The sequence below is a fragment of the Thermobia domestica genome, chromosome 13, assembly GCF_964235325.1.
Source record: "Thermobia domestica chromosome 13, izTheDome1.hap1.1, whole genome shotgun sequence".
In the NCBI taxonomy this organism is placed as follows: domain Eukaryota; kingdom Metazoa; phylum Arthropoda; class Insecta; order Zygentoma; family Lepismatidae; genus Thermobia; species Thermobia domestica.
Genome location: NC_137466.1, coordinates 91,996,943 through 92,024,384, shown reverse-complemented (window position 1 = coordinate 92,024,384; position 27,442 = coordinate 91,996,943). Strand labels below are relative to the sequence as shown.

The window sequence follows — 27,442 nt, the reverse complement described above, 5'->3', positions numbered from 1 at the left end:
AAAATTTTATCGAATTGTTATCGATTACTCGATTATCGGAACAGCCCTAGACGGAGGTACTCACTGGCCGCCGCGCTTCCCGGATATTATACCTTTGGATTTTCGCTTATGGGGGTGGTTGAAGGACGTTGTATACAGACGAAAGGCTAACTCACGAGAAGAGTTAATTCAGATCATTCTAGAGGCATTTAACACCGTCAAAGAGCGCCGAGAAGACATCCATCGAGCAATACTGCACGTACTGACGCGCAAAATAATTACGTTAAAGGTTGACGCCAGTAGGGTTACGTCTCTATCTCTATGCATTATTGTTTATGTACTAGAAGTAATTATTTATGATTTCGGCAACACTATTGCACGGACATTCTGGTGTAGTACCTTGTACGAAAACTTTAATTCAAGTGAGTTTTGTTTCACTACCATCTGTAGTTCAGAACTGTAATTAGTGTCTCCACTAGAAATATCGAGCTCTGGGAATAGTATTATATTTCCAGTTTTGTATAGAAACATTCGTTTATTAATATTCGTAACCATTGTCATCTATGGAAAGTTGGAACATTGTTATGTTATTAGAATAATGAGTTAGAAAGATTGCTTTTTTACGGCTTCTAATGAAGCTAAAAATTTGAAACCTCACCTGGGTCTTTGGTATACAGTATCATTTTTACCTAATCGAATACTGTTCCTCTAGTGACAGTGTTTCCACTCAAGAACAGTGCGAAATTGTTTTAAAAAGTGAATTTTATAGGAAAATTCGAAAAATTTCCCTCCGTTATTTCCGTCTTGTGTGCAGAGCTGGGACAATCTGTACCATCTACAAGCCTGTTTCATTACCTTTCAAGCAAGGTATAATATGTGACATATCCCCAACTACAGGGTATGCTAGAATGTTTCAAACGAAAATCGGCAAGAGCAAAAGGCAAAAAGTTACGCATACCCCTATCTCTGGAACGAAGGAGAATAGACCTTATGTTCATATAAGCATTTTTGCTTAGAATGACCTCTCCTATCACCTCCCAAAATCTTTGACTTTCTTCATCGGACACCCTGTAGTTGGCAACACGTCAGATGTATGGGTTGGTAGTGCTGTCGTGGCGCCCGCAGCGCCGGACCGCTGGTGGTAGTGTGTTAGGTCGGTCTCCATACTACGTCAGGCGCAGTGGAACAGCAGTGTCCAGTGGCTGCAGCAGACGGAGGTAGTGTAAAATGGGAGACCTCTCAGAGTTTCAAAGAGGACAAATTGTTGGTGCGCGTTTATGTGGAGTGAGTGTGATGGCAGTGGCTACTGTGTTAGGTGTGTCGCGTGGGACAGTGTCGAAGGTGATGACGGCCTACACAACACACGGGAAAACCACATCGGGGAAGCGGAACAGTGGGCGGAAGAAAATCATGAATGACACGTCACGCCGGGTATTAAAGCGCATTGTCACGCAGAACCGTTGTGCCACTGCGGAGCAAGTGACGGAGGAACTCAATCAGCACCTCCCTCACCCTGTTTCGACAATCATAGTCCGCCGCGAATTACAAGACATAAACTTACGGGGTCGTGTTGCACGGGCCAAACCGCTCATCAGGGACCATAACGCTTTCGCACGCTGCAAATGGTGCCGCGACTATGCAACTTGGACCGTTGAGGACTGGAAACATGTGATATGGTCGGATGAGTCATCCTTCACCCTATTTCCAACCACGGGCCGTGTTTATGTGTGGAGAACGCCCAATGAAGCTCATGATCTGCAGTGTCTCCGGCCAACTGTGAAACATGGCAGCGGCTCGCTGATGCTGTGGGCCGCCATATCATGGTTTTCATTGGGTCCTGTGGTCACACTTAGCGGACGAATCACTGCCAACGATTATGTCGCAATTTTAGGAGATCACTTGCATCCTATGGTCCGGATGTTGTTCCCGGACAATGACGCCATCTTCTAGGATGATAATGTACCCATTCACACAGCTCGCGTTGTAGCAGGGTGGTTTGAGGAACATCGGGATGAAGTTCAACATCTCCCCTGGCCCGCCCAATCCCCAGATCTCAACATAATTGAACATCTGTGGTCCGTCTTGGAAACACAACTCCAGCGACGATTTCCACCTCCATCCTCTCGCACAGAACTGGCCGATGCCCTGCACGAGGAATGATGTAAAATTCCACTTGCTATCATTCACGACCTCTATGCCTCCATCCCACATCGCATCAAGGCTGTTCTGAAGGCGAAAGGTGGCCCGACACCATATTAATCTGGTAAGTTGCAATTTCGTTCAGGTGTTTCCATTTTTCTGATCACCATATTTTATATATATATATATATATATATATATATATATATATATATATATATATATATATATATATATATATATATATATATATATCCAGGTTGGTCTATTTTAATCTTTCCACGGAAATATCTCAAAAACGATTGAACATAAATGAGCCAATCAAAAACTCAAATATGAAATACAATCGGGCAAATCGAATGCTAATGTCGCGGTGTCCCTCAGGGCCGCCCTTCATGGCGGTCCGGGACCCAACTTTAAAATTTTAAATGGAAACATGGGTTGAGTGTTACTTCGTTCGATAGATCTTTAAAAACTAAAAATGTTAAAGCAAAATATTTTTCATATCGGTCACCGTATTTAAAAAGACCGCCAAGATATGTTGCCTCTATCGCATAAAAGTCTAGTATCACTAATATGAAAACGGTTGAACATAAATGAACCGAACAAAAACACAAATAGAAAATGCCATGGACCACATCGAATGGTATTGTTGCGGTGCCCCTCAGGGTCACCCTTCATGGGGGCCCAGGGCCTAACTTCAAAATTGTAAATCGAAACAAGGGAAAGGTGCTACCCCGTTCGATATATCTTTAGAAACTAAAGAGCGCTGTCGCAAAAGATTGTTCATATGGGTCACCGTTTGCAAAATAACAACCAAGACATGGTACTTGTATCAGATAAAACATTCAGTACTATTAATATGAAAACGGTTCAAGATAAATGAACAGAACAAAACTTCGAATAGGAAATCACAGAGTATTTTTCATTCCACGGTTTGAGAATGTTGCCACAGGAAAAGATGATAAGCTTGAAAATGCTATAATTGATTATATCTTGCCTGTACCAGGAAGCACTTATGGAAAGTCCATCCGACCGCATGAAATCTTAGTAACTTGACACACATATGTGCACTTCCTTAATAAATCTAGGCTTGATTTAACAGTGAAATTATTATTGGTTTATTTCTGAACAAAGAAAATCTTAAGTATTTATATTGGCCAATCAGTAAGAGCGAGAATTTCCCTGGATTTTCACGTTATATCGAAAAATTCCCTTTTTCTCTTTCTGCTAAATTTACCTACGAAATTTCTCTAGATTAGCGAAATTTCCCTCAAACTACGAACACTGCTTGCTATTGTTGCGATACCCATGTAACTTTTACAGCATAAAACTAAAATATCAGGTTATCAGGAAGATATTTATTTTCTTTGGCATAGCACAAATATACTCCCTTTTCGAAAGCAAAATATAAAAAGTGTTCCTGGGGTGCACAACTTCCGCTACTTAGAAGTTATTTATCGTTTAATCGGATGCACAATAACGTCGTGTTTATGTCTTACAATATTGTACCCCTTTCAACTTTCGACACCCTGGAGGAGGAAAAGTAACAAACGATATTGAATGGTGACTTTTGAATTTTTATTATATGCATGTATGTAGAAGGAAATTGCTTGAGTTTAGCAGTTCAAAAGTTCGGTTCTTTTTTCTTTCCTTTTCTGTTTTTCTAGTGTACCTTAATAACTTGCTCTGAAAATCTTAACTATTCAAACATTACTATGCTATAAATAAAATAACAATAAAACTGTTGACTGGTTTGTCATACATATGTAAACAAGAAAAACTTACTACGTCAATCCAAAAATAATTTACATAATAAAGCTACCAAATTTGAAAAAAAAAAAAAACGCATATAGTGCAAATTGAGAGGTCGCTATACTGCCAACTATCACATTGGTCAGGGACTTTATTACATCCAGGTACCAGACTATATTTTAAAAAATGGATGGGCGAACGAGTACAGACACTATTAAACATATCGAATGCAAGAATCACTAAAATTGTTGTGTGTAGTAAATTGAGATAAATTAATAACATTATTTTCGTCCAGTAGAAAAATTCTGGAAAGGGTCAGCTTTGCTTCTAGGGATGGCCGGCCCCCTGGCCCCCTCTAGTTCCCCCTATGACCATACCTATTGCAAGTAAAACTGGGTTTCTCATTTGACATTGTCCCACTCATTCCCGCTTCACCCACTTACGGAGGAAGGTCGGAAAGATAATTTTTCAAAGAATTCCTCCTTTGCAGTCACTTCTACTTTAATCACGTTTTTCTTTGTTGCATCATTCTTGAGTCGTGCAATGATAAATACCCTCTGTGATTTCCTATAGGAGTTTTATTCTGTTTATTCATCTCCAACCGTTTCCATAGTAGTGGTACTGGATGTTTTATCTGATACAGACACCATATCTGGGCGGTACTTTTTAAAATGGTGACCCATATGAAAAATATTCTGCCACAACACTGTTTACTGTTTGAACATCTAACGAACGAGGTATCAATCGACCCAGGTTTCCATTTAAAATTTCAAAGTTGGAGCCTGTGGGTCACCGCGATAAACATTATTCGACGTGCCCCATGTCATTCCCCTGTTTCACTTTTTATTCTGTTCATTTATCTTCAATATTTTCATATTAGTGGTACTGGAAGTTTTATCTGATATAGGCACCATGTCTTGGTGGCCATTTTGAATATGATGACCGATATGAAAAATCTTTTGCCACAACGCTGTATAGTATTTGGAGGTCTATCGAATGAGGTATCACTCGCCACATGTTTGCATTTAAAATTTTAAAGTTGGGCCCTGAGCCCCAATGAAGGGCGGCCCTGGGGGCACCGCAACAACACCACTCGATGTGCCCCATGGCATTTCCTATTTGAGTTTTTGTTCGGTTCATTTATATTCAACTGTTTGAGATATTTCCATATACATATGGCCAGATCCAAGATTGTCTGAGGGGGGTACACCAATAACTACCAAAATAACCAATAACACTGAAACTCTTCAAAGTGACATGTGACAATATTCTTTACCCCTTACAACACTGATGCATAGAACGGAGGAAAGTATTTTGCAGAACAGAGGGTTGCAAGTATTATGCAGGAAAAAATGCTTTCTCCTCCTGGGTTGTGTTTTCTTTCCTACTTGACAATGTTATATTGTTTTGCTTGGTGAATCCTTTTCCTTATACCTTTAGAAAATCGACTTAAACTTTTGTATTTGCAAAGTTCTGCTTTCTTTTATGCCCCGAACGGAAATATGATGGTAGAAAGTTTCGGAAAGTGTTGCTATTTTCACTGTTAGCTTTTTATTTTAAATAGTGTATATTTACAACTGCCAATTACAGGAGACGGTACCTAGACAGTGAACCGGTATCGCATTACATGGTCGCACACGTGATCACCAAATTCCAGGAGACTGGCTCTGCTGATGATAGATCACATAGTGGCGACCAGACTATCACCACTGAGGAAACAGCAACGGCGGTGATAGCATCGTCTGTGAAAAGTCCTAAATGCACAACCCGTTGTGTGTCATTGGAATGTGGAGTAAGCCAATCCTCCGTGATCCGGATATTGCATATCTATCAGTGACATCTTTACAAGCTGCACATGCTATATAAACTTAACGAAGATGATTCTGGTTGCCAGTTGGAGTGCTGCATGTGGACATGTGGGCTACCGAACAACAGGAACGAGATCCCTCGTTTTCCAAAGGCATACTGTTCAACGATGGGACGTACTTCACTTCGAACGGGGAGGTCAATTGACATAACTGTCGATACTGGTGTGACGCAAATATGCACTGAGTCGACCCAGTAGATAACATAATTCAGAAAAGGTAATTGTGTTGTATGGCATTCGGGACACCAGCATCATTAGACCATTTTTTATTTTCGTTACCAAATTCTTAACGGTGCAACAGTACAAGAAGCTGCTGTAGGATCTTATGTTTCCTTCCATACTGAATGCAGACGGCTGCTTCCCATCTTATTTTCAGACGATGGATCTCCCCCCGCATACTATGGAGTTGGTGTGCGTGAATGGTTAGATGCACAACTTCCAGGGAAGTGAATTGGTCGCAGTGGTCCCGTAGAGTAGTTGGCTAGATTCACTGACCTAACGTCCCGTGATTTTTATATATGGGAACATTTTAAGCAGATTATGTATGCTGGGAAAATCCGCGATGAGACACCTTGAGGCATGCATCCAATACACCTGTAATCAAATTTCATCCAACATTCTCCGTGTGCAGAGTGGTTGCAGCGACTACAGTTACGCATTGCACGGATGGACACCACATAGAACTTGTGTTGTAGCATACATTTGTGAGATAATTTGCAAAATTTAGACCTTCAAAATTCCTGAACCCTCCAACATTGACAGAAAACAATTACACAACTACAATCGTGAGCTCAAGCTAGTGTTACTTAATATGCCACATGCCCCCTTCCCATTAAAAAACATCGACTTGAATCCAAGATGGCGGCTTTCAAGATGTGGCCATATGCAGTGAAAGGAAAAAGGAAGTGAGCAATATTACAACAAAAATAAAATATTTTGAGTATGACGCCTGACAATATTAGCCTTGTACAATTCTTGTGAATGCGATAATAATCCAATACTTAACCACCCACACTGGCATGCTATAATCAACGACAAAAACTCAGTACATTATTGGCAGTCGCTGTTAACATATCATCACTTTTATTAAATTTGATTTATTCGTTTATACTTTATCAATTACAAATCCACTATCTAACGTGACACTTGCCTAAAAACTGTATCCTTCTGTCGTAGGATGCTAAAAAATCCACAATACGATACGTATCATGTTATGCAAAAATACACCGCTATTTGTGAAAACTGCACACCCGAGAATGGGTTTTTCAGATACTGTCGTGGGCGAAGGATCATCGCCACTGGACTAGAGACCAATAGCGACGCATCCTCTGTTCAAACGAATCCTGGCTCTGCCTCTATTCTAATGACGGCCGCTCCAGGGTGGCGAGGTGGACCGGAGAAGCCTACAAAGCTGAGTGCGTGCAGGAGGAGGGTGGTAGTCTCATGTTGTGGGGGAGTGAATTTAGAATGCTGGTGTGGTCCTTTTGATAGAGGTACCCACAGCATGAAAGCTGTGGATTACGGGTCCATTCTGGATAATAAGGTGTTCAGTTTCTGCAAGATGATCACATCTAAGAGTCCGAGTATCAGTACAATTATACCATTCACTGAACCAGGATTGTACGGGAAGGGTTTGCTGAACATGAAGTGTACTTCCCACATCTCACTTGGCCCACGACTTCACCTGATCTCAACGTTATCGAGAATATCTGGGACATGTTGGAATGGGCAGTGAAGAAGAGACATCAACATTTCCCCCAACGTTGGACGCTCAGCGGGATCAGTTGTTTAAGGAATGAGGCAAATGGACTTAAATGTCATCCTCTTCCACATTAACAGCATGTTACAGAAAATCAACGATACAATTCGCGCCCGGGTAACGGCTTATTGAGCAATAAAGTACGCACTTCATAATTTTTTGTTCGGGTGTTTATATAGGATAGGCTTGGCTGGGACCTTGTTCGTCACAGTCCTCTCGCAGTGTCGATGTCTTGTGGATTCACAATCAAACAGAATAGCGGGTTATTCTTCAGAACACATTAAATACCTATCTGATTCGATGTAACGGCATATAGAGGCTCCAAGTGCAAGATGTGGAGACTTCAAGCTATGTTGATTTATCAAGATTCGAGGTGTTGTATAGTTCTGAACTTATAATCAGTTCTATATAGTCATAGTATAAATTCCATTCTGTTCACAAATGAATTTCTTGGTGTTGGAATTCACAAGCAGCATAATATTTAATAGTCAATTATGTCTATATTAAAGCAATAACTTCTGTCACAATGAACTGGATTCAAAGAGATAGCAATGTTTTAAATCGAATACACGAGGTGGATAACTGCAATTTTCTGCACAATTATTTTCTAACTGTTCGAAAAGAACGATCGTAAGACAATTTCAGTAATCTTATCCTTAAAAAACTGATAACTGATTGGTTTTAAGTTTAGCATCCTTTTTAGCATGAGATGTGGTATTATAATTTATGGCGGAATCTGAACCACATTTTTCACGCCTCTCCTACTGGGTATCGAACTCAGGATCACATGAACGGACGATGTGCGTGCTAGTCACTAGGCCAGCGGAAAGGGCTCTTTTTTATTAAAAAGAATAGTATATTTCTGACAGTCGTTTTGATTAATTGGAAAAGCTAGCAATTCTAGCCCTCAAATCTATAGAAGTAATATTTCTATTGGGTATATGACGTTTTCAGAGATCAGCAGACAATGTTAACCTGTACTTCAAGATATATTTTCCTTCTATTACCAAACAATTATACCTAGGTACATAAAAGATATATATACGTATACAAGAGGAATATTACGTAACGTTTATAAATCTGTAGTACTTCGTAATAACCCTTTATTGAGATACTAATGCAAAATGTTATATTGTTAAGAAAGGTGACAATGGCGATCGACTAATTACCTCACGACAGAAAACCGGAAAAAAATTCTTAGAGGAAATTTTATGAATATTGCCTCATACAACATGTAACAGAATAGAATTCAACCATATTATTACAAACATCTTTTAAACACGGAAGATTATTTTATGTGCTAGAGCAGCGATTCCCAACCAGGGTTGGCAAGGTAATTTACTTGTTACGTATTTTACATAAATTACGCGTAATTTACTAGCAAAATACGTCATGTTGAAAACCAGTTTTTTACGCAGACGTAGAAAACTATATTTCTTTCATTAAAACTAAGATCATTTTGAATAGTCGGTTATATTGTAAGCTTAGTTTTCTTATTTAAGCATTAAAACATTATTATCTTCTAAACATTATATTTAAAAGTAATGATTTCATGCCAAATCATAGTAATAAAAGATAATTTTGGATAGCCCCTCGCCGGCCCACTACTACTTTCTACCTATTAGCGCACATACAAGCACAACTACCCAACATATAAGCACACACATTAAAAATGTGTGTTGGTTCAGATATGTTTGAAAGTATCAAGTAACCTTTTGATTATAAAAATTTATTGTTATACCTTTGCAGCTTTTAATATAAAACTCGAAACATTTCAGTATACTTTGAAACTTCTATTAGAAAAGAAAAAGAAATTGACTGTTAGGCTCATTTCACCTTCATATTACACACTAACACACACATAACTGATACGAAAAATACTTAACAGAATGTTGAAATAATGAAATTTTAGAATAAACTGATTTATTTTCTTCCACGTCCGAACGATACTATATATACCACTTCACTTAGCACTGGGACATATTGAATTTTCGATGTAAAAGTTATTAGATTCTCATTTTAAACACACACAACTGAAAAAATATAAAAGCACCCAACAGAACATTATACTACATTTTTCGGAATGAACTCGTTTGTTTTGCTCTTTTCTTCCAAGTCCAACAACAACACTAAATATATTACTTCCCTTAGCACTTGACTATCATTTGAACTTTTAATGTAGAAATTTTTCATGCTCATAATAAACAGACAAAACTGAAGAAAATACTCAACAGAATATTGAACTACTTGTTTCTTCGTTGTTTTTGGACAGAAACAATTTGTCTTTCTTCCTAGTTCGAATACTGAATATATTTCACTTGGTTCAATAACACTGAGTATATCATTTCATTTAAAACTTAGCTATTATTTTAATTCTAAAAAAAATGTTACATGCCATTTCCATTATAGTTTAGTACAATTCGAATACAATACTCTTAATCACACTAATATTCATAACTTGAGTAATCTTGTAATTTGAGGGTGTAGTATATTTGAAGTAGTTTCTTCGAACGTTCGAAGCTGAGCCGGTTCCTTGTGACGTTATGGACAAAGGATCAATTTGAGAAAAGTCTTTCAATTTGCGCTGAAGATGCTAGGATGTTCAGTAACTTCATAGCAAATTCCGACAACTCGTCGAGTAGCGAAATACCAGAATGTGCGTGGTGTTGTAATTCCCTTCTTCATAAGTTCTTCACATTTTCCACATTTTCCCCGATATTGCTGGTAGCTAGTTATTCCTGAGGAAGGGCCGAGGTTTCCCAACAGAAACTCCTCTACTTGTTTGTGATGCTTTTCTCAGACATTGCAGAAAGTCGTTACAAATGGAGACCACGAAGGCTTACCATTGTTGTTGTATTGCACAATAGTTTCTCCCACGGCTTCTCTGGCATAAAACTTTTCTTGATTACAGAGGATTTGAAACATGAAACATGATGAAATGGGTTTTGAACAGTCCCGCGTGCAAACCGTATTATACAATGCTACTTCACAAAGCCAATACAAAATTCCCAGTTTATGCTTACGGATTAAGTTTTCCAAAATCCAGCTAGATTCCATACAATTTTAGGAAGAATTTTTTTAAAGCTCAGGGCGTAGAACGTTTTCTTTTAATTTGTAGACCTATTTCTAATTTTTTACGTACTTTACGTAAATTACACGTATTTTACGCGTCACGTAGAAAACCTTTTTTTACGCGTAATTACCCAACCCTGTTCCTAACCTTTTGCAATTTGCGGCACACTACGGCTGTAACTTGGATTGTCGCGGCACACTTATAGATATTATTATTTGTAAATATAAAACACAGTGGTATTTTTTTCTTTGATTGCTGATCTGCTTCGCACAGAGAAGAAAGCTCGAATCGCTGGTTTTTCCCCGTGGTAAATCACTATGTTTATTTTTCATTCTAATTTAAAAAACAGAAAACAATTGCAATGAAATATTGGCCTCAGGTTTTTAAAAATACGCATTCTTTTTCGAAAACGGTATTCAATCTTTTACTACGAAGGAAGATCACTAAATAACGAACGAACAAACAGATCTCATTTACTTTTAAAACACAAATGTAGGTAATTTGTCGAAAGGATTAAATGATATTTTAAATTTTGAAGTTACACGGCATGTAACACGGCATGAAACTTAAAATTGTACATTCATAGTAGAGGTTCACAGTAATGTGCAATACAAATATACATTTTCCCCTACGTTTTCCAATTTGATTGCTATAGAATTAATAATTTTGTTTCGATTTCCTCGCGGCACACCAGTGGCCCATTCACGGCACACCAGTGTGCCGCGGCACACCGGTTGGGAAACGCTGTGCTAGAGTATAATCATTTGCTCAATTATGGATATGAAGGTTAAATCATATTAGGTTCTTAAGAGGAACCATAATATAATGAAGTTAAAAAAAATAAAGATAAAAGGAACCGAAAGTCAATGTGGGAAAACAAATACAAAGGGCTTTAAAAAAAAGGTTTAGATAACGTTTAAATAAAGACTTGATACTGAATCATTAATATATGAATGATAAAGTTAGGTGGAATATTGATTTTCGTTCCAAACAATGAAACAATGCTGACTTTAAAATTACCTGCTTCAATTAGTTCTGCAATTAAAGGGCGCTTTTGTCCAGTCAGATATTGCTCTGTCATTATTGCGTCTTCGCCGCCACCATCAACTTGCTGTGACTTGATTGATCCCTGTAAAAATAAATAAATAAATAAATAAATAAATAAATAAATAAATAATCGAAATCTTAAAGAACAGTCATTTGTTGCTTTCAATCACTTGTTTATATATAATATTACTTAAATAGCATTTAAAAGAATTTATGTATTAGGATATATTATTTGTATACACAACTGTAAATGTATTCGCATCCAACGAGATTATCTCCGAAAAGATTCTTTCCAACTCTCCTTCTTCACTGTGCAATCTCGGTATCTGTGAAGTTCTGGACCTTATGCAGCAACGTTTATTGTGCACTCGCACGGAAGCAAAACGGAAATTTACCTATAAGCAGGCAGTAAAATTAAATTGAGCTGTTCTAGATAGGCTAAGAATTTCAAACTTTCAAGAGATAAACATTCTAACTAGATGAGATACAGAACATGTGATAAATATACACTTTTATATTATTGCTTTATCGCATCTCCAAACAAAATTAAAGAATAGTTTTTTTTATTATTATTATTATCCGCAAGAGTTAATCCTTAATGTGCTACTTATAGTGGATACACATTGTTTTCCATGAGCTTCCTAACAAGTAACACTTCCCAGGTGTAACACTCCAATTTTGATAAAATTTGGCAGGTAGGTACTACACATAAAATAAACGAATACGTGTTTATTTTCTGAGGAAAGACTGTTTTAGGGGCAAAAGCCCCCGCCCAAAATTTTGAAAATTGACGCCCAAAAGGCAAGAAGAAAACCAAAGTGAATGAAATTATGCACAGATTTTATAGACATAAAATGAGGGAATATGGGTTTCGTATTTTCCTGGAAAAAACGGTTGAGTGGGACACGGACCCTTCCAAATCTTTGATCACGAAATATCAAAAGTTTTAATTACAGTATGTCAGATGTGCATAAAGGACATGAAGAACTGCAACGAAACTTTGTGTAGGGACAATAGGCAAAAAATAAACGAACACGTTTTTTTCTTATTTTCTGCGGAAAAACAGTTTTAATTTTGAAAGTTGACGCCCGAAAGGCAAGAAGTGTACCGAAGTGAATGAAATTGTGCACAGATATTGTAGACGTATAATGAGGAAATATTTTCGTTTCGTATTTTCCTGAAAAGAAAACAAAAAACTGTTGAGTGGAGCGAGGCATTGAGTGGCGGAAGGAGTGGACCGAAGCGAATGAAATTATATGTAGATATTGGATATGTAAAATAAGACCTTTCATGTTTCACAAGTGTCTCCATCCGATTTCTTCAACATCAACAACAGGCACAATTTCAATTCAAGTAATGCTGTGAAATTGGCAACGGACCTGGAAAAACACGGTGTTAAAGTATCAGCCAGTACAGTGTGGAATATTTGCACAGAAAATGGGTATTATGGTCGGGTAGCCACGAAAATATACTGGGTGAAAAGACAAATCGTATAAAGAGACTAAAGTTTGCAAAAGAATATAAAGACAAGGGACTGGACTTCTGGAATAGGGTCATATTTTCGGCCGAAAATACATTTAATCTTTTCGGGTCCTATGAGAGGCGTATACAGAGAAGCGGATGCAAGGTGAATACAGAGATGAATCGTCGAAATCTCCTCCCTATAGTAAAACACGGAGATGCGTCCATGCTCGTCTGGAGTTGTACGAGTGCCTCAGGAGTGGGTCATCTCCACTTTATGGATGGAGCGATAGACCACAAAGTGTATATTAACATATTAAAGGAAAATCTCCATACTACTGCTCCGAGGGTGGATTTTGAAATCAATTTTATTTTTCAGCAAGACAACGACCCCAAACATACAGCGGAAAATACTCGATTGTGGCTTCTCTACAATATTTCAAAACAGTTTCGCACACCTCCTCAATTCCCAGACGTTAACCCCATAGAACATTTATGGTCTATTCTGGAGACAAGAATCAGAAGGCACAGCTTCTCTACTAAAGAAGGCCTAAAAAAAAGCTATTCAAGAAGAATGGAACTTAATCAGTCCCAAAACTACAGAACACTTAGTGAAACCAATGTCATGAAGACTAGGGGCAATCATTAACGCATGGGTAATCCCACAAAATATTAAATAACGTAATATACTTTATAAACATAAGTTTAGGCAGAAGTGACATTTGCGTTTACAAGATAGGAATTCTCTCTTTTCGTTTGAACAAAGCAGTGATTATGTTTGTTTGACCTTTCTCTTGTAAATAGAAATAAAAGGTATGAATGTGTAGTCTTAATTCTGGGTTTATATATTTTTTCCACCTCCCGTTCTCATTCTAAGCTGTTTTCAATATAAAGTGCACATGGTGGTGTACGAACACTTTCTGCGCTCACTGTACGTATTTTGACAGAGTAAAATCAAATAAAATTAGATAGTGGGACTACTGCTACTAAACACCAACTCACTTAATATCCAACAACTTATTTACGAATTCCAACAATACTTTTTGTTCTACTGCATATTTTTAATAGTGTCTTACATTTCTTACCTACTTGTAATTTCTTCTAGAGACAGGGATGTTTAAGAATTAAACGTCCAAAATATTTAGCAGTCAAAAACAACATTTATAATTAGAGCCCGGATTATAAGTAATTACATTTTCCCCCTTTCATGTAGTTCCGAAAAAAAGTTCAAATCTTCACGAATCACGTGAACAAGATCACTATACCTAGGTTTAATTTTACATATTTTAACATATTTTACCCAATATTACATATTTTCAGGCATTTTACATAAAATCAAATATTTCAGCAGTGTCTGGTAATTCCTGACCATTCTCTACTTGTGGATGTTATAAGGAACACAAAACAACTTGCAGAAATGTTACTTGAATTTCCGAGAAATATGCTTTGTCCTGCACTACATTCCAAGCTTTAGGAGGGGGGAGGAGCAGAAGGTCAAACCTAATTTTAGATGTTTGGCATTGAAGATTTCACTGCTTAAAGCCACATTGTCACGTTAGAAGAACTTGTAGCTATCATTAAAAAAAAAAAAAAAAAAAAATCTTGAAACCCTACCATATTTCACCATGTACACTGTCTTGAAAGGGTCATAAAACATTTTTCCATCTTGCAAGGAGTTGAACGATGCGCAACTTTCTGGGACGTCTTGCTTGCTACCTGCTATCGCCCTCCCGCTGTCATAAAAGAAAAACAAGTTTCGCCCCTTCCGAAACAATGGATTCTTTTGGACAGGGGGGGGAGGGTGCCAAAATACACGTTTTTAATGAGGAGGTTCCCTGCTTGTCCATTAGAGTGTAGTGCTGCATGTGTGGAGAAACCTTTCTTGCTTTCAAGAAGTTGTAACATATAAAGAGTAAATAGAAAGATCGGGTTGCCATTTTTTTTTTTTTTTTTAATGACAGCTACAAGATACATTTAACGTCGCAATGTGGCTTAAAGCAGTTCATTCTGCTACTCTTGCAAGAAAAGTCACCCTGCCAGTTTCATCCCTCCGTGCTGTCCAGAAAAAGTCTAGAAAAATCTGGCTGCTTTTAACTTCGAGCGTAAATACGGCTCAGATGATAGAGTTTTCGAGCAGCAGGTGGTCTCTTGCCCTTCCCAGACCTTCTTCCCGGTCTGGTTTTATTGTTTTCAGAAGAGAATACCTGTTCTCGTGTTGTCCTCGCAAATCGTTGCTGAGGTTTGCTGGTAAACTCACCAGAAGTCATCATTCCAATCTAGTTTCAGTCTTTCTATACAATACACGATTTCGGCTAAATTAATACTTTCTATTGCACGAAACGAGACATTATTTCCCAATTAAAATTCATAATTAATTTTCAGTACATAGAGAAAAGGGTATCTAAATCCAATACTTCCTAATCAGAATTTGCAAATTATGAGAATTTCTCTGTGGCTATATGGTCAGCGTACGCTTCCCCAGCAGGAGCTTATGGAGTTTGGATCCCACTTCTCATATAGCCTCGCTGTTTAGAGGTCGCTAAATTCAAACACAATCCAATCGAACATGATGTCTTTCGACTATGAATTTAACATTAAATTTAATATTTGACAATTAGTTTTTTCCCCCACACAGAGGTCGAGATGGTTATAAAGATGAAGTCACATCACACCTTTAGAATTGCTCACATTCTGGTATTAAAAAAAAAAAAAAAAAAAAGTATAACATGACTTATAATAGCATGTGACCAATTCTCGAAAATGCCACGCTATTTATAAAAGAGAAAGAAAGCAAGAGAAGGGGAAGAAAGTTAGGGCAACCAACAGCAATGTTACTTCCAGACATACTTTCGGGCACTTGGTTCTCTCCGGTTGAATATGAATAAAAATGTCCCCAGTAGAAAAAAGATCACTCTTGTGAAGAACACTCCTTCACACTCCTAATACTCCGATGTGTTTTGTTCCAAAGATTTCATGTCGTGTCAGTGTGTTAGTTTATCTATAGTGTTGACAGAAAAAATAAAACATTATTGTGGTGACGTGTTATGTTTCAGTTTTCTGGAAGAAGAGGAGCTTGAGTTTTAGTGAAGTGTTTGTTTTATTTATTCACTATTTGCGGGTAAAACGATCCATTTTTAATAATAAATTCTTATAGTATTGTTAGTAGTACATCAACTATTTATTGATTTTAGAAAGGCGTACGACTCGGTTAGGAGAGAAACATTATACAACGTTCTTACAGAACTTGGAATAGCGAGAAAGCTAATTAGATTAAGATATGTTTAAATGAATCCCAAAGTAAAGTCCGGGTAGGAAAATTTTTGTCCACGAGCTTTCACGTCGAAAATGGCCTGAAACAAGGAGATGCGTTGTCGCCATTATTATTTAACTTCGTTCTGGAATACGCTATACGGAAAATCAAAGATAGCAACCAGGGCCTACAGTTGAACGGTATTCACCATGTTATGGCATATGCTGATGATGTAAATTTAATAGGGGATGATAGGAGAACAATAGAAAGAAATGCAGAGATCTTATTAAACGCTACGCGGTGGCTCAGTAGTAGAGCGTTCCCCTCTGGTGCTCGGGGTCCCGGGTTCGATCCCAGCCCCGCCAAGTGAACTTTATGGTGGACAAACACCGTGTGCGTGGGTTTTCTCGGGGTTCTCCGTCATCACCGTCTCCTTTAGCCTAACCGGCATAACCGTGGGACATTAAACTCAAAAATTTCATTTTTTTATTAAACGCTTGCAGGGACATGGGTTTAGAAGTAAATGCAGAGAAAACTAAATACATGGAAGTGCGTCGGGACTCTGCAAATTATGGATGAGTTAAAATATTAAATAATACTTTTGATAAAGTGGATAGTTTCAAATATCTACGATCAATATTAACAGAGGAAAATCATATTCACGGAGAAATTAAATGTCGACTAAAAGCAGGGAATTCGTGTTACTATTCGGTTCAAAATCTCTTGTCGTCGCGAATTCTGTCGAGGAATTTGAAGCTTAAAATATACAAAACGATAACCATGCCTGTTGTTCTGTATGGTTGCGAAACATGGTCGCTTACTCTGAGGGAAGAACATAGACTGAAAGTATTTGAGAACAAGATCCTGAGACGAATATTCGGACCCAAGAGGAACGGGAATGGGGAATGGCGGAAACTTCATAACGAGAAACTACATAATTTATATGGTTTACCCAACATTGGTCGTAAAGTCTAGGAGGTTCAGGTGGGCGGGTCATGTAGCTAGAATGGAAGAAAGTAGAAACGCTTTCAAAGTTTTGACTGAAAGACCAATCGGAAAACGACCATTAGGAAGACCTAGGCGCAGATGGGAGAACAATATTAAGATGGATCTCGCAGAGATTGGAATACAAAGTAGAAACTGGATGCAGTTAGCTAAGGATAGAAGTCAGTGGAGAGCTTTTGTGAACGCGGCATTGAACCTCCGGGTCCATTGGCCATAGAGTTAGTTACTTAGTATTGTTAGTAGAGAACCCGTGAAAGGCGCAGTGTGCCCTTTACATTAGGCGCTCTTGCGAAACCACATCAAAGATGAACGATTTTTATTTATTCTTCTATACATCACAGTTCTGTACAATAAAACTTACAGTTGCTGTTGGTTAAATAACCCGTCAAGGCGCCCTGTGAAACATCACATTATAGATAAGTTGTTTTAGTTGGTCTATATAGCAGGTTTGTATAGGTGCCTTCCATTTCAATTCAGGCAGAGCATGTACCATCACCATCTCAGATATTGTTGAAACTTTTTTTATAGCAACTAGACATGTTTTTAAGAGACCCATATTTTTTTGTTTTGTCGAAAAAGATTTTCCCGCCAAGTAATGAGCCATCAAAGACGGGGAGTACAATTTATGAATTGTAGAAGACATGGAAAATGGTCAATTTCGGAGCCTCACCATTCGGCTATGGAGACAGGTAGAGTTATAATTCTTGTTGTGGTATGTACATAGGGATATAAACAAACTATATTTTATTATAGTTTGGTTTGCGCATGCGTATCTTTTTGTACATAAATTAACAAATGAACGTCAATTTATCTGAAAAGTCGAAGTTTGCGATTTTTTTTCGAGCACTTCTGGTTCGAATTTTAAAATTCTGTTTTCACGGTTGGTAAGACCTAGTTACCCGGTTTCCGAAAAAAATTTGTATCGCTTCTGTGGTCAACCGTTTTGTCGCAAAAAATTCGAGAAATTGTAAAATTTTCAAAAATCGCCATTTTTGGGCGCCATTTTCTTGAAAACACCATTTTTTAAAATTCTGAAATTTTGTCAGACAGTTCAACTTTACCTGAATAATAAACACACCAAATACCATTCTCGACCAATGCTTCATGGATTAACTGCAGCCTTTTAAAGTTAGCGAAGTTTCGCTAATTTTTATGTCACAGTTAGCAACGCTGGGAACAATAAAAGTGCAATGATTTGATGATGTTTGTGTTTCATATTCATTAAATGAAGAATAAATGGTTTTCTTGGCTGGTTTTTTATTATTTTGAACAAAGAGGCTCTCTGAAATACTAAAATGAGCCCCCTCTACTCCTCCGTTTTCTTAAACAAAGTAATCTGAGGTGGAAATTACGATTACGAAACACACAAATTTTAAGTTTACTTGAAATGACCATCCAATGAATTCTGATGATCTATAAAAGGCCTAAACTATTACCTCAGTATGATTTGGAATGCTCCAGACAGTCTCAATTAAGTGCGATGTCATTACAGTGATCGAAAAATGACAAAAAGTTTAAAAAAAATCGAAATGTTTTCTTACGCGTTCCAAAGAAATTTACTGAATTTTTAAACAGAATAATCCCAGCATAAAAATGGGTCACTCGGAATTTTATAGTATTCGACTAAAGTGTGTCAGTCCGCAACCTGAGAGGGAAGTGTGTGTGTATTGTGCAAATTTTAAGTTAGCTGCTACTGCGTTGCTACAAATCAAAGGTGCAACCTGTATTGAGGCTGTCATGAGTGACCTATTTCCTTTAGTAGTATGATCCGTAGTAAATGAAAGCTGTCTTCTTCAAGAATGTGGTGAATGTTTTGGAGTGGAAGAAATAAGTGTGGTGTCTTTAATTATTGATCCTGATGAAAATGAAAGTGGTTACGTATGCCATATGGGAGAATAATGATCTCGTTTAAAAAAAAAAAAAAAAAAAAAAAAAAAAACTGTGCCACTTTCCGTTTTCGTATCGTACATTGCTGGTTTATCTGTAAGAACTTTAATTCATGACTACATCAAGAAAATCCAAAGAGAATCAATTGCTACCGAAAACCACCGCATAAAATTTCAAGATACAAATTCTATTTTACTTCATGTGGACTTCGTTGAAAACTGGACTGTTATTCTGCAAAGTGAAATTCAGAGTTATCACCGAAATATGAAACAATTGACAGTTTTGTTGTAATAAACGACGATAAAACACACGATTCGGCTCATGTACTCATAGTCATAGACAAGATTCTAAACATACTCGAAGAAAAGCGAAAATATATTTTATAGAAAAAGGTTTGAATACGTGAAAATAGGTGTCTACAATTTCCCAAACCGTGTCAGTGACTTCTGATGGTGCTGCATCCCACTTTAAAATCGCTTTCAGATGTTCGAGATGCAGACAGGTCCGATAAAGCAGTGAAACCGGCCATACAATGGTCTCTGCGACGGTAGTGGGGAAGGGGGGGGAGGCAAAGAATGTGGTAACGCGCCATAGCCTTAGGCTAAAACAGATACACAGTATTAAAACCGCAGAAGAAAAAAATGAAATATTTAAGTTTTACGTTCCACGGTTATGCTAAAGGAGACGGTGATTATGAGAAATGAATGAAATGGTGGAATGCAGAACGGCACGAGCTGGGATTGAACCAGGGACCCCAAGCACCGGAAGTGAACGCTCTACCACTGAGCCACCGCGTCCCCACTAAAACCGCAGGAGAATTCGTGAGTATAGTGCAAGTACAAACTCCGGGTATTACTCTCGTACTGAATTCGACGACTTCCGGAAGAAAAAAGGGAAAGTATGCGACCGGTAACTGGTATTCAACGAAGTTATCTTTCGCTTTCGGAAAATTGCGAAGTTTTTATGGCAGTAACGGGTCACCATGAACTAACTTCATACTTCCCCCCAAAATCGAACTTTTGCAATTCAAAGTGTAGATTTAAGAAATCTGCAAAAATGAACTTTTGCTATATACATATATGTATGATAACCAATGGTGCGTAGCAGAAATATTATGAATAAATCATGAATTACGTGAAGTTTAAGTGCTTCCACATGAACCTTCAGCAGGGTACAGGTTTCCAGAAGAGCATAAGAGAAGTGAAAATAAGTGTTTTGTGACTATCGACAATGTGTTACGCAGGGGCGAATCCAGGACGGACTTCTGGGGGGGGGGGGGGATTGTAATACTGCTACTTAGAGCTACTTTTAAAGAGCTCCAAACTCTGGGATGGGTTTTATTTATATATAAATAAGAAAGTTTCTTCTTCTGGGGGGAGCGGCAATCGTCCCCCTAGATCCACTTCTGGATGAGTTATGAGTGAACCAACATCTATTGGAGCATCTGCACGGTTACATGCTATTAGCAAAGAAGACAACAACCAAGCAAATGATTGGTCCATGTAAAAAAAAAAAAAATAAATAAATAAATAAAATCAGTGAAATTTTGTTTCCGAAGACCATTTTAAGTAAGTGAACTTGAAATTTGTGTGCTTCGTAATCGTAATTTCCACCTCAGATTACTTCAGTTTAAGAAAAGGGAGGAGTAGAGGGGGCTCATTTTACTATTTCAGAGAGCCTTTTTAACCAAAATAATATAAAAAACAGCCAAGAAAACCATTTATTCTTCATTTAATGAATGTGAACCACAAACATCATCAAATCATTGCACTTTCATTGTTCCCAGTGTTGCTAACTGTGACATAAAAATTAGCGAAACTTCGCTAACTTTAAAAGGCTGCAGTTAATCCATGAAGCATTGGTCGAGAATGGTATTTGGTGTGTTTATTATTCAGGTAAAGTTGAACCATCTGACAAAATTTCAGAATTTTAAAAAATGGTATTTTCGAGAAAATGGCGCCCAAAAATGGCGATTTTTGAAAATTTTACAATTTCTCGAATTTTTTGCGACAAAACGGTTGACCACAGAAGCGATACAAATTTTTTTTTTTTTCGGAAAGCGGGTAACTAGGTCTTACCAACCGTGAAAACAGAATTTTAAAATTCGAACCGGAAGTGCTCGAAAAAAATCGCAAACTTCGACTTTTCAGATAAATTGACGTTCATTTGTTAATTTATGTACAAAAAGATACGCATGCGCAAACCAAACTATAATAAAATATAGTTTGTTTATATCCCTATGTACATACCACAACAAGAATTATAACTCTACCTGTCTCCATAGCCGAATGGTGAGGCTCCGAAATTGACCATTTTCCATGTCTTCTACAATTCATAAATTGTACACCCCGTCTTTGATGGCCCATTACTTGGCGGGAAAATTTTTTTCGACAAAACAAAAAAATATGGGTCTCTTAAAAACATGTCTAGTTGCTATAAAAAAAGTTTCAACAATATCTGAGATGGTGATGGTACAATTTTATATTTTTTTGCCTGAGTTGAAATGGAAGGCACCTATAATAAATTCAAATAGTGGCTGCTTATAAAGAATATGCAAAGAGTACAAGGCACCCTTTACATAAGGTGCCTGCGAAATATCACATATAGGGTCTATATTTCATTCTTCTGTATACCAGTTTTGTATTATGAAATTCATACGTTTGCTATTGTCAGAGAACAGGTAAAGAGTATAATCACTTACAAAAATATGTATGAAGTTACGCATCTATAAAACAAAACATTGTAAGAAATCAAGAATAGTTCGGACAGTCTGAGTCAAATAAAATACTACTATAATGCATTCATGAAATACTACACTGACACTAGGCTGTTCCTAATTTACGATTTTTACAGCATACAAGCTTACACAGCTTTAATATGCATCCACATATCCACACATATTGATTGTTCCTGTGTGCTTTAAGGCAGTGTTCGGATTATCAGTGTCTATTAATTTTCGTGAAATGTAGTCTTCCTGTCACCATGGCGCGTCCTCAGGTTTTGGATCGAGCGGAAGGCCTCTAGATATAGAGATTAACTGCGAATATACTGAATAAGCAGTTGCGGACAGACGACAAGGGGTGTTCCTCCGGCTTGGGATTTGGTACGAGGTTAACAATCTCATTATCTCTTAATATATATAAAGACATTCGCAAAATCCTCGGATCAGGACTGATAACTTGGCACGAACTCAGCAAAGTAAAATGGACATGAGATTTGGAACACGGAATTTAAGAAGTCTTTATAAGGCAGGTGCGTTAAAATCCGTAACGAGTGAGTTATAAAAATAGAGTATGAAACTAGTAGGATATCAGGAAATTAGATGGGAAGGAAATGGGGCAGTCAAGTCCGGAACTGTTATGTTCTTTTGCGGGGAAGGAAATATAAATTACCAACTTGGAACAGGGCTTTTAGTTCACAAATAATATAAGCAACTACATGGGTTGAATTTGTTAATGATAGATTTTTCTTTTACTTCTCTTAACGGTCAGTGGTCTGAATTCAAATGTACATGCTACAACAGAAAATAAGTACGACGATATAAAATACAATTTTTACGAAGGAACAGAATGGATATTTGACCAACTCCCGCAATACCTTATGAAAATTCTATTAAGGGATTTCAGTGCGAAGGTAGGACGAGAGGGTATTTTCAAACCGATTATAGGGAATAAAAGTCTGCATAAGGAAAGTTGTGACAACGGCGTTGGACTCGTGAACTTTGCAACATCCAAAAACTGATCGTGAAGATCACAAAAATTTCCACATCATGACATTCATAGATATCCTTGGACTTCACCAGATCTGAAAGGACCTAATCAAATTGAACGTTTTAATAGACGGAAGGAAACAGTCTAGCACAATTGATGTTCGGTCGTTCAGTGGAGCTGACTGTGATACTGATTAGTACCTGCTAGCATCGATAATGAGAGAGAGAGAGAGAGAGAGAGAGAGAGAGAGAGAGAGAGAGAGAGAGAGAGAGAGAGAGAGAGAGAGAGAGAGAGAGAGAGAGACTATCGTTGGAAAAGAAAATATTCAATATCTGAAAACGGAGAAGTTTGATTTAAAGAAATTGGACGAGAGTTGAACTGATTTTGAGTTTAACGTCCCTTTCAGCAATAAGGCTGTATGAAATGGTATGATATATGCTACTTATTAACATGGAATCCGAACCACATGAGTTCCCACCAGAAATCGAACTCGGGTCTCCCACGCCGAAGGCGTGTACGCTAACCGCTTAGCACGAAGGAACTTCAGGTGAGAGGAGAATACCAGACTGAAGTGCCGAATAGATCCTCGGTTTTCGGGGTGCACTAGTGTTCAGGATACTTTGGTTGAAATTAGATATTAGCATTAAAATTTCAGCAGAATAATTAAAAATGGGGTATGCGGAAATACGTAGGAACAAACCGTGATTCGACCAGGAATTCACTAAACTAGCAAAGAAGAGAAAACAGGCGAAACAGCATTGGCTACAAAATCCGAACGAGATAGCTACACAAAATTTCGTTGTCATCTAGCGGGAAGCTTCCAAAAGTTTTAGAACGAAGAAACGCGATTTTTTGAAGGTTAAAATTAATGAACTTGAAGATAATAGTAAAAACAAAGATATTCGGGATATCTATAAGAGAATAAATGAATTCAAGAAAGGCGGAACCTCGCGCTTATATATTAAAGAAAGCAGACGGAACAATTATCACTTACACAGATAGCATCTTGAATAGATTAAAACATTTCTTTGACGGTTTGCTTAACACGCAGCCTAAAACTAATGTTCTTGGAGAAATTGAATTGCATATAGCATAACCGTACAAAACCTTACCAAGCAGAAATAGAAATCGCTATAAAAAAATTAAATACGAATCTCCAGGTGTAGACGAAATTCTGGCTGGCTTAATTTTAGCTTGATGGGAAAAATTATAGGAAAAAATACACAAACTCATTCTTCTTATCTGAAACAAGCAGGAATTACCACAAGAGTGGAAAAAATCAATCATTGTTCCAATTCACAATAAAAGCAAAAAAAAAAAAAAAAAAAAAAAATCATTGTAATAATTATTATCGAAGTATTTCTCTTGTCATCATCGTATAAATTCTCTTTAAAATTCTATTAGGAATATTCACTCCATACGCAGATGAAATTATTGGAGATTATCAGTGCGGATTTAAATGAAATCGATCAACTATCGACCAGATATTTATTATTCGACAAATACTCGAAAAGAAATGGGCATACAATACCCCGGCACATCAAAAAGCTACTTATTGATTTTAGAAAGGCATACGATTACGGTAGGAGGGAAACATTGTACAACATTATTACAGAATTCGGAATATCGAAAAAGTTAGATTAACTAAGATATGTTTAAATGAATTCTAAAGTAAGGTCCGAGTAGAGTAATTTTTGTTTACGAGCTTTCAAGTTGAGAATGGCCTGAAACAAGGATATGAGTTGTCGCCATTATTATTCAGCTTTGTTCTGGAGTACACTATAAAGAAATGAAAGACAGCAATCAGATGCTACAGTTAAATGGTGTTTATTAGGTTATGGCGTATGGTGATGACGTAAATATAATATGAGATGACAGGATAATAAAAATTCAGAAATCTTAATTAACGCTCGCAGGGATAAGGGCTTCGAAGTAAATACAGAGAAAACGATATACTTGGAAGTTCGTCGGAATCGTAATACTGCAAATTATGGATGCGTTAAAATACCAAATAATACTTTCGACAAAGTGGATACTTTCAAGTATCAAGTTTCAAGTTGATGTTGACTGAAAGCAGGGGTTTCATTTTATTATTCAGTTAAAAATCTTTTGTCGTCGCATATTCTGTCGAGGAATTTGAAGCTTAAAATATATAAAACGACAATCATGCCTGTTGTGTTGTATGGTTGCGAAACGTGGTCGCTTACTCTGCGGGAAAAATGGATACTGAAAGTTTTTGAGAACACTGTCCTGAGACGAATATTCGGACTCCAAGGAGAACGGGAATGGGCAACGGTGGAAACTTCATAGCGAGAAAGTGCATAATTTATACCGTTTACCAAACACTGTTAGGGTCATCAAGACTACTAGGCTCAGATAAGCAGGTCATGTAGCATGAATGAAAGCAGGAACGCCCTAAATGTTTCAACTGGAAATCCAAATAGGGAAACGACCATTAGGAAGACTGAGGCAAAGATGGGAGGACAACATTAAGAGTCTTCATCCCGGCGAAATTAAAATACCGCTAATTTTACAGTAATTATGTGATATCTTCAAATAGATAACAGATAATCGAAATGTGGAACAAGAGCGCCCTAGACAATATTATTTTACATAAGAAACCGTTATCACGACTCACTTATCTGCTTTCGATTTCGAGCCATTTTGAAAATCGGCATTTATTTTCGCGTTTCTAAACAGCTGAAAACGGAAAGCCACTAGATGACTTGTGATAACGGTACCTGACGCTAAATAATATTGTCTAGGGCGCTCTTGTTCCATATTTCAATTATCTTTAATCTATTTGAAGATATCGCATAATTACTGTAAAATTAGCGGTATTTTAATTTCGCCGGGATGAAGACTCTTAAGACGGATCTCACAGATAGGAATATAAAGTAGAAACTGGATCCAACTGCGCGGAGTTGAACCTACTGCGTGCATAAACCAAGAGCTATATTAAGTTGTTGATATATTTAGCATAATTTTACTTGACAAAAATTTTATTACTAAAATAATTTTGGTGATTTTGATTTAAAATGGCATATTTTATATATATATATATATATATATATATATATATATATATATATATATATATATATACAGTAAAACCTGTCTTCAACGGACCCTTTATTAAACGGAAAACTGTCTTAAACGGAAATATTTCACGGTCCCATGAATTTTGGAGAACAAAACGTGTAAAAAGTCCCTTCACTAAGCGGAAACTGTGTTATGCGGACAACGGAAAGAAAAATAAACATTTAACGGAAAATTCTGAGTTCCGGACTACAGCGTTTAGAAGATGTTTAGACATTTTGTGAGACATATACATTACACTGTCTGCGATAAGATGTTCGTTCTTTGGTTAAATATTTCTGAACAGTGTTTACCTTCCCCAACCACTACTCATATTCACCCCCACAAATTGTCCTTAATCCCCGAAACGTAATCAAGAATCATACGGAATGTGGCAAAGAAGATAACGAGATAGAGGATGAAGAGGAATACGACTCCGAGTTCGAAGAAGAGTGTAGAATAAATACATATCAAAATGCTCTCAGAAGTTTAAAGGAACTACAAAAATGTGCCTTACGGAAAAATGATTCTGATTCACTTATAATTTCTCAGGCTAAAGTGTATGCGGAAAGTCAAGCAGCAATGTACACAGAAAACCCTATTTGCTATTAGAAAAATAAAGAAAACGTGTGCATAGTATATTTTGTATTCATTTTAACTTTTCTGTGTATTTATTCGTAGAAGAAAGAAGTACTGTAATCGAACAATGTATGTACAGCAATATATTTTCTCAGTATGCCCGTTTATAAGCATGTATTTTTTTTTTAAAGGAAAGGTCTACCTCCACTAAGCGGAAACCTGACTTTAACGGAAATTTTTGCAAGTCCCGCTCGATTCCGCTAAAGACAGATTTCACTATATTATATATATATATATATATATATATATATATATATATATATATATATATATATATATATATATATATATATATATATATATATATATATATTCGCGTTTGTATGGACGCCCTTTTAGTAGATTTGTCCACCGCCCTCGTTAGTATCCCAGCACGGGCCTGATTGGATGTAGTGAAGTCTTAGCCATTATCGTTTCTGAATTGTTGCAACTGTATTGTGTAATTGTCTTGATTATCATTCATCGTATCTTTTCAGCAGCAAGGCTATATGAGACGTGTATCTACAATTTAAGCTGAAATCAGACCCACTGTCGTTCAGTGCTGTCCAACAGGGAATCGAACCCGGGACTCTGTGCACAAATGTACGCGCGCTAGCCACTAGACCAGCGGGAGGTTGCAACTGTATTGTGACGAACTGTCAGTAGTCCATAATTGGCTCACAGAAACGGGGAACGTAAATAGGGAGAAAGCGAATGAAAACTGTTAACCAGATCTAGGGATGCACGCGAGACGCGAAGTCTCGTCTCGTCTCGCATTTGCGAGACGAGAAGACGAGACTGAAAATTTTATGCG

General features: G+C 37.3%; 1 protein-coding gene across 2 annotated transcripts in view; it reads right to left on the bottom strand.

Annotated features, from left to right (window-relative positions):
- Adar (Adenosine deaminase acting on RNA) overlaps positions 1-27,442 on the bottom strand; it is a 402,559-nt gene that overhangs the window by 138,792 nt on the left and 236,325 nt on the right. For both annotated transcript variants that reach the window (XM_081736085.1, XM_081736087.1), the window contains one exon: positions 11,593-11,701. In XM_081736085.1, coding sequence (XP_081592211.1) covers positions 11,593-11,701 — 109 coding nt within the window. The remainder of the gene's footprint in view (positions 1-11,592; positions 11,702-27,442) is intronic.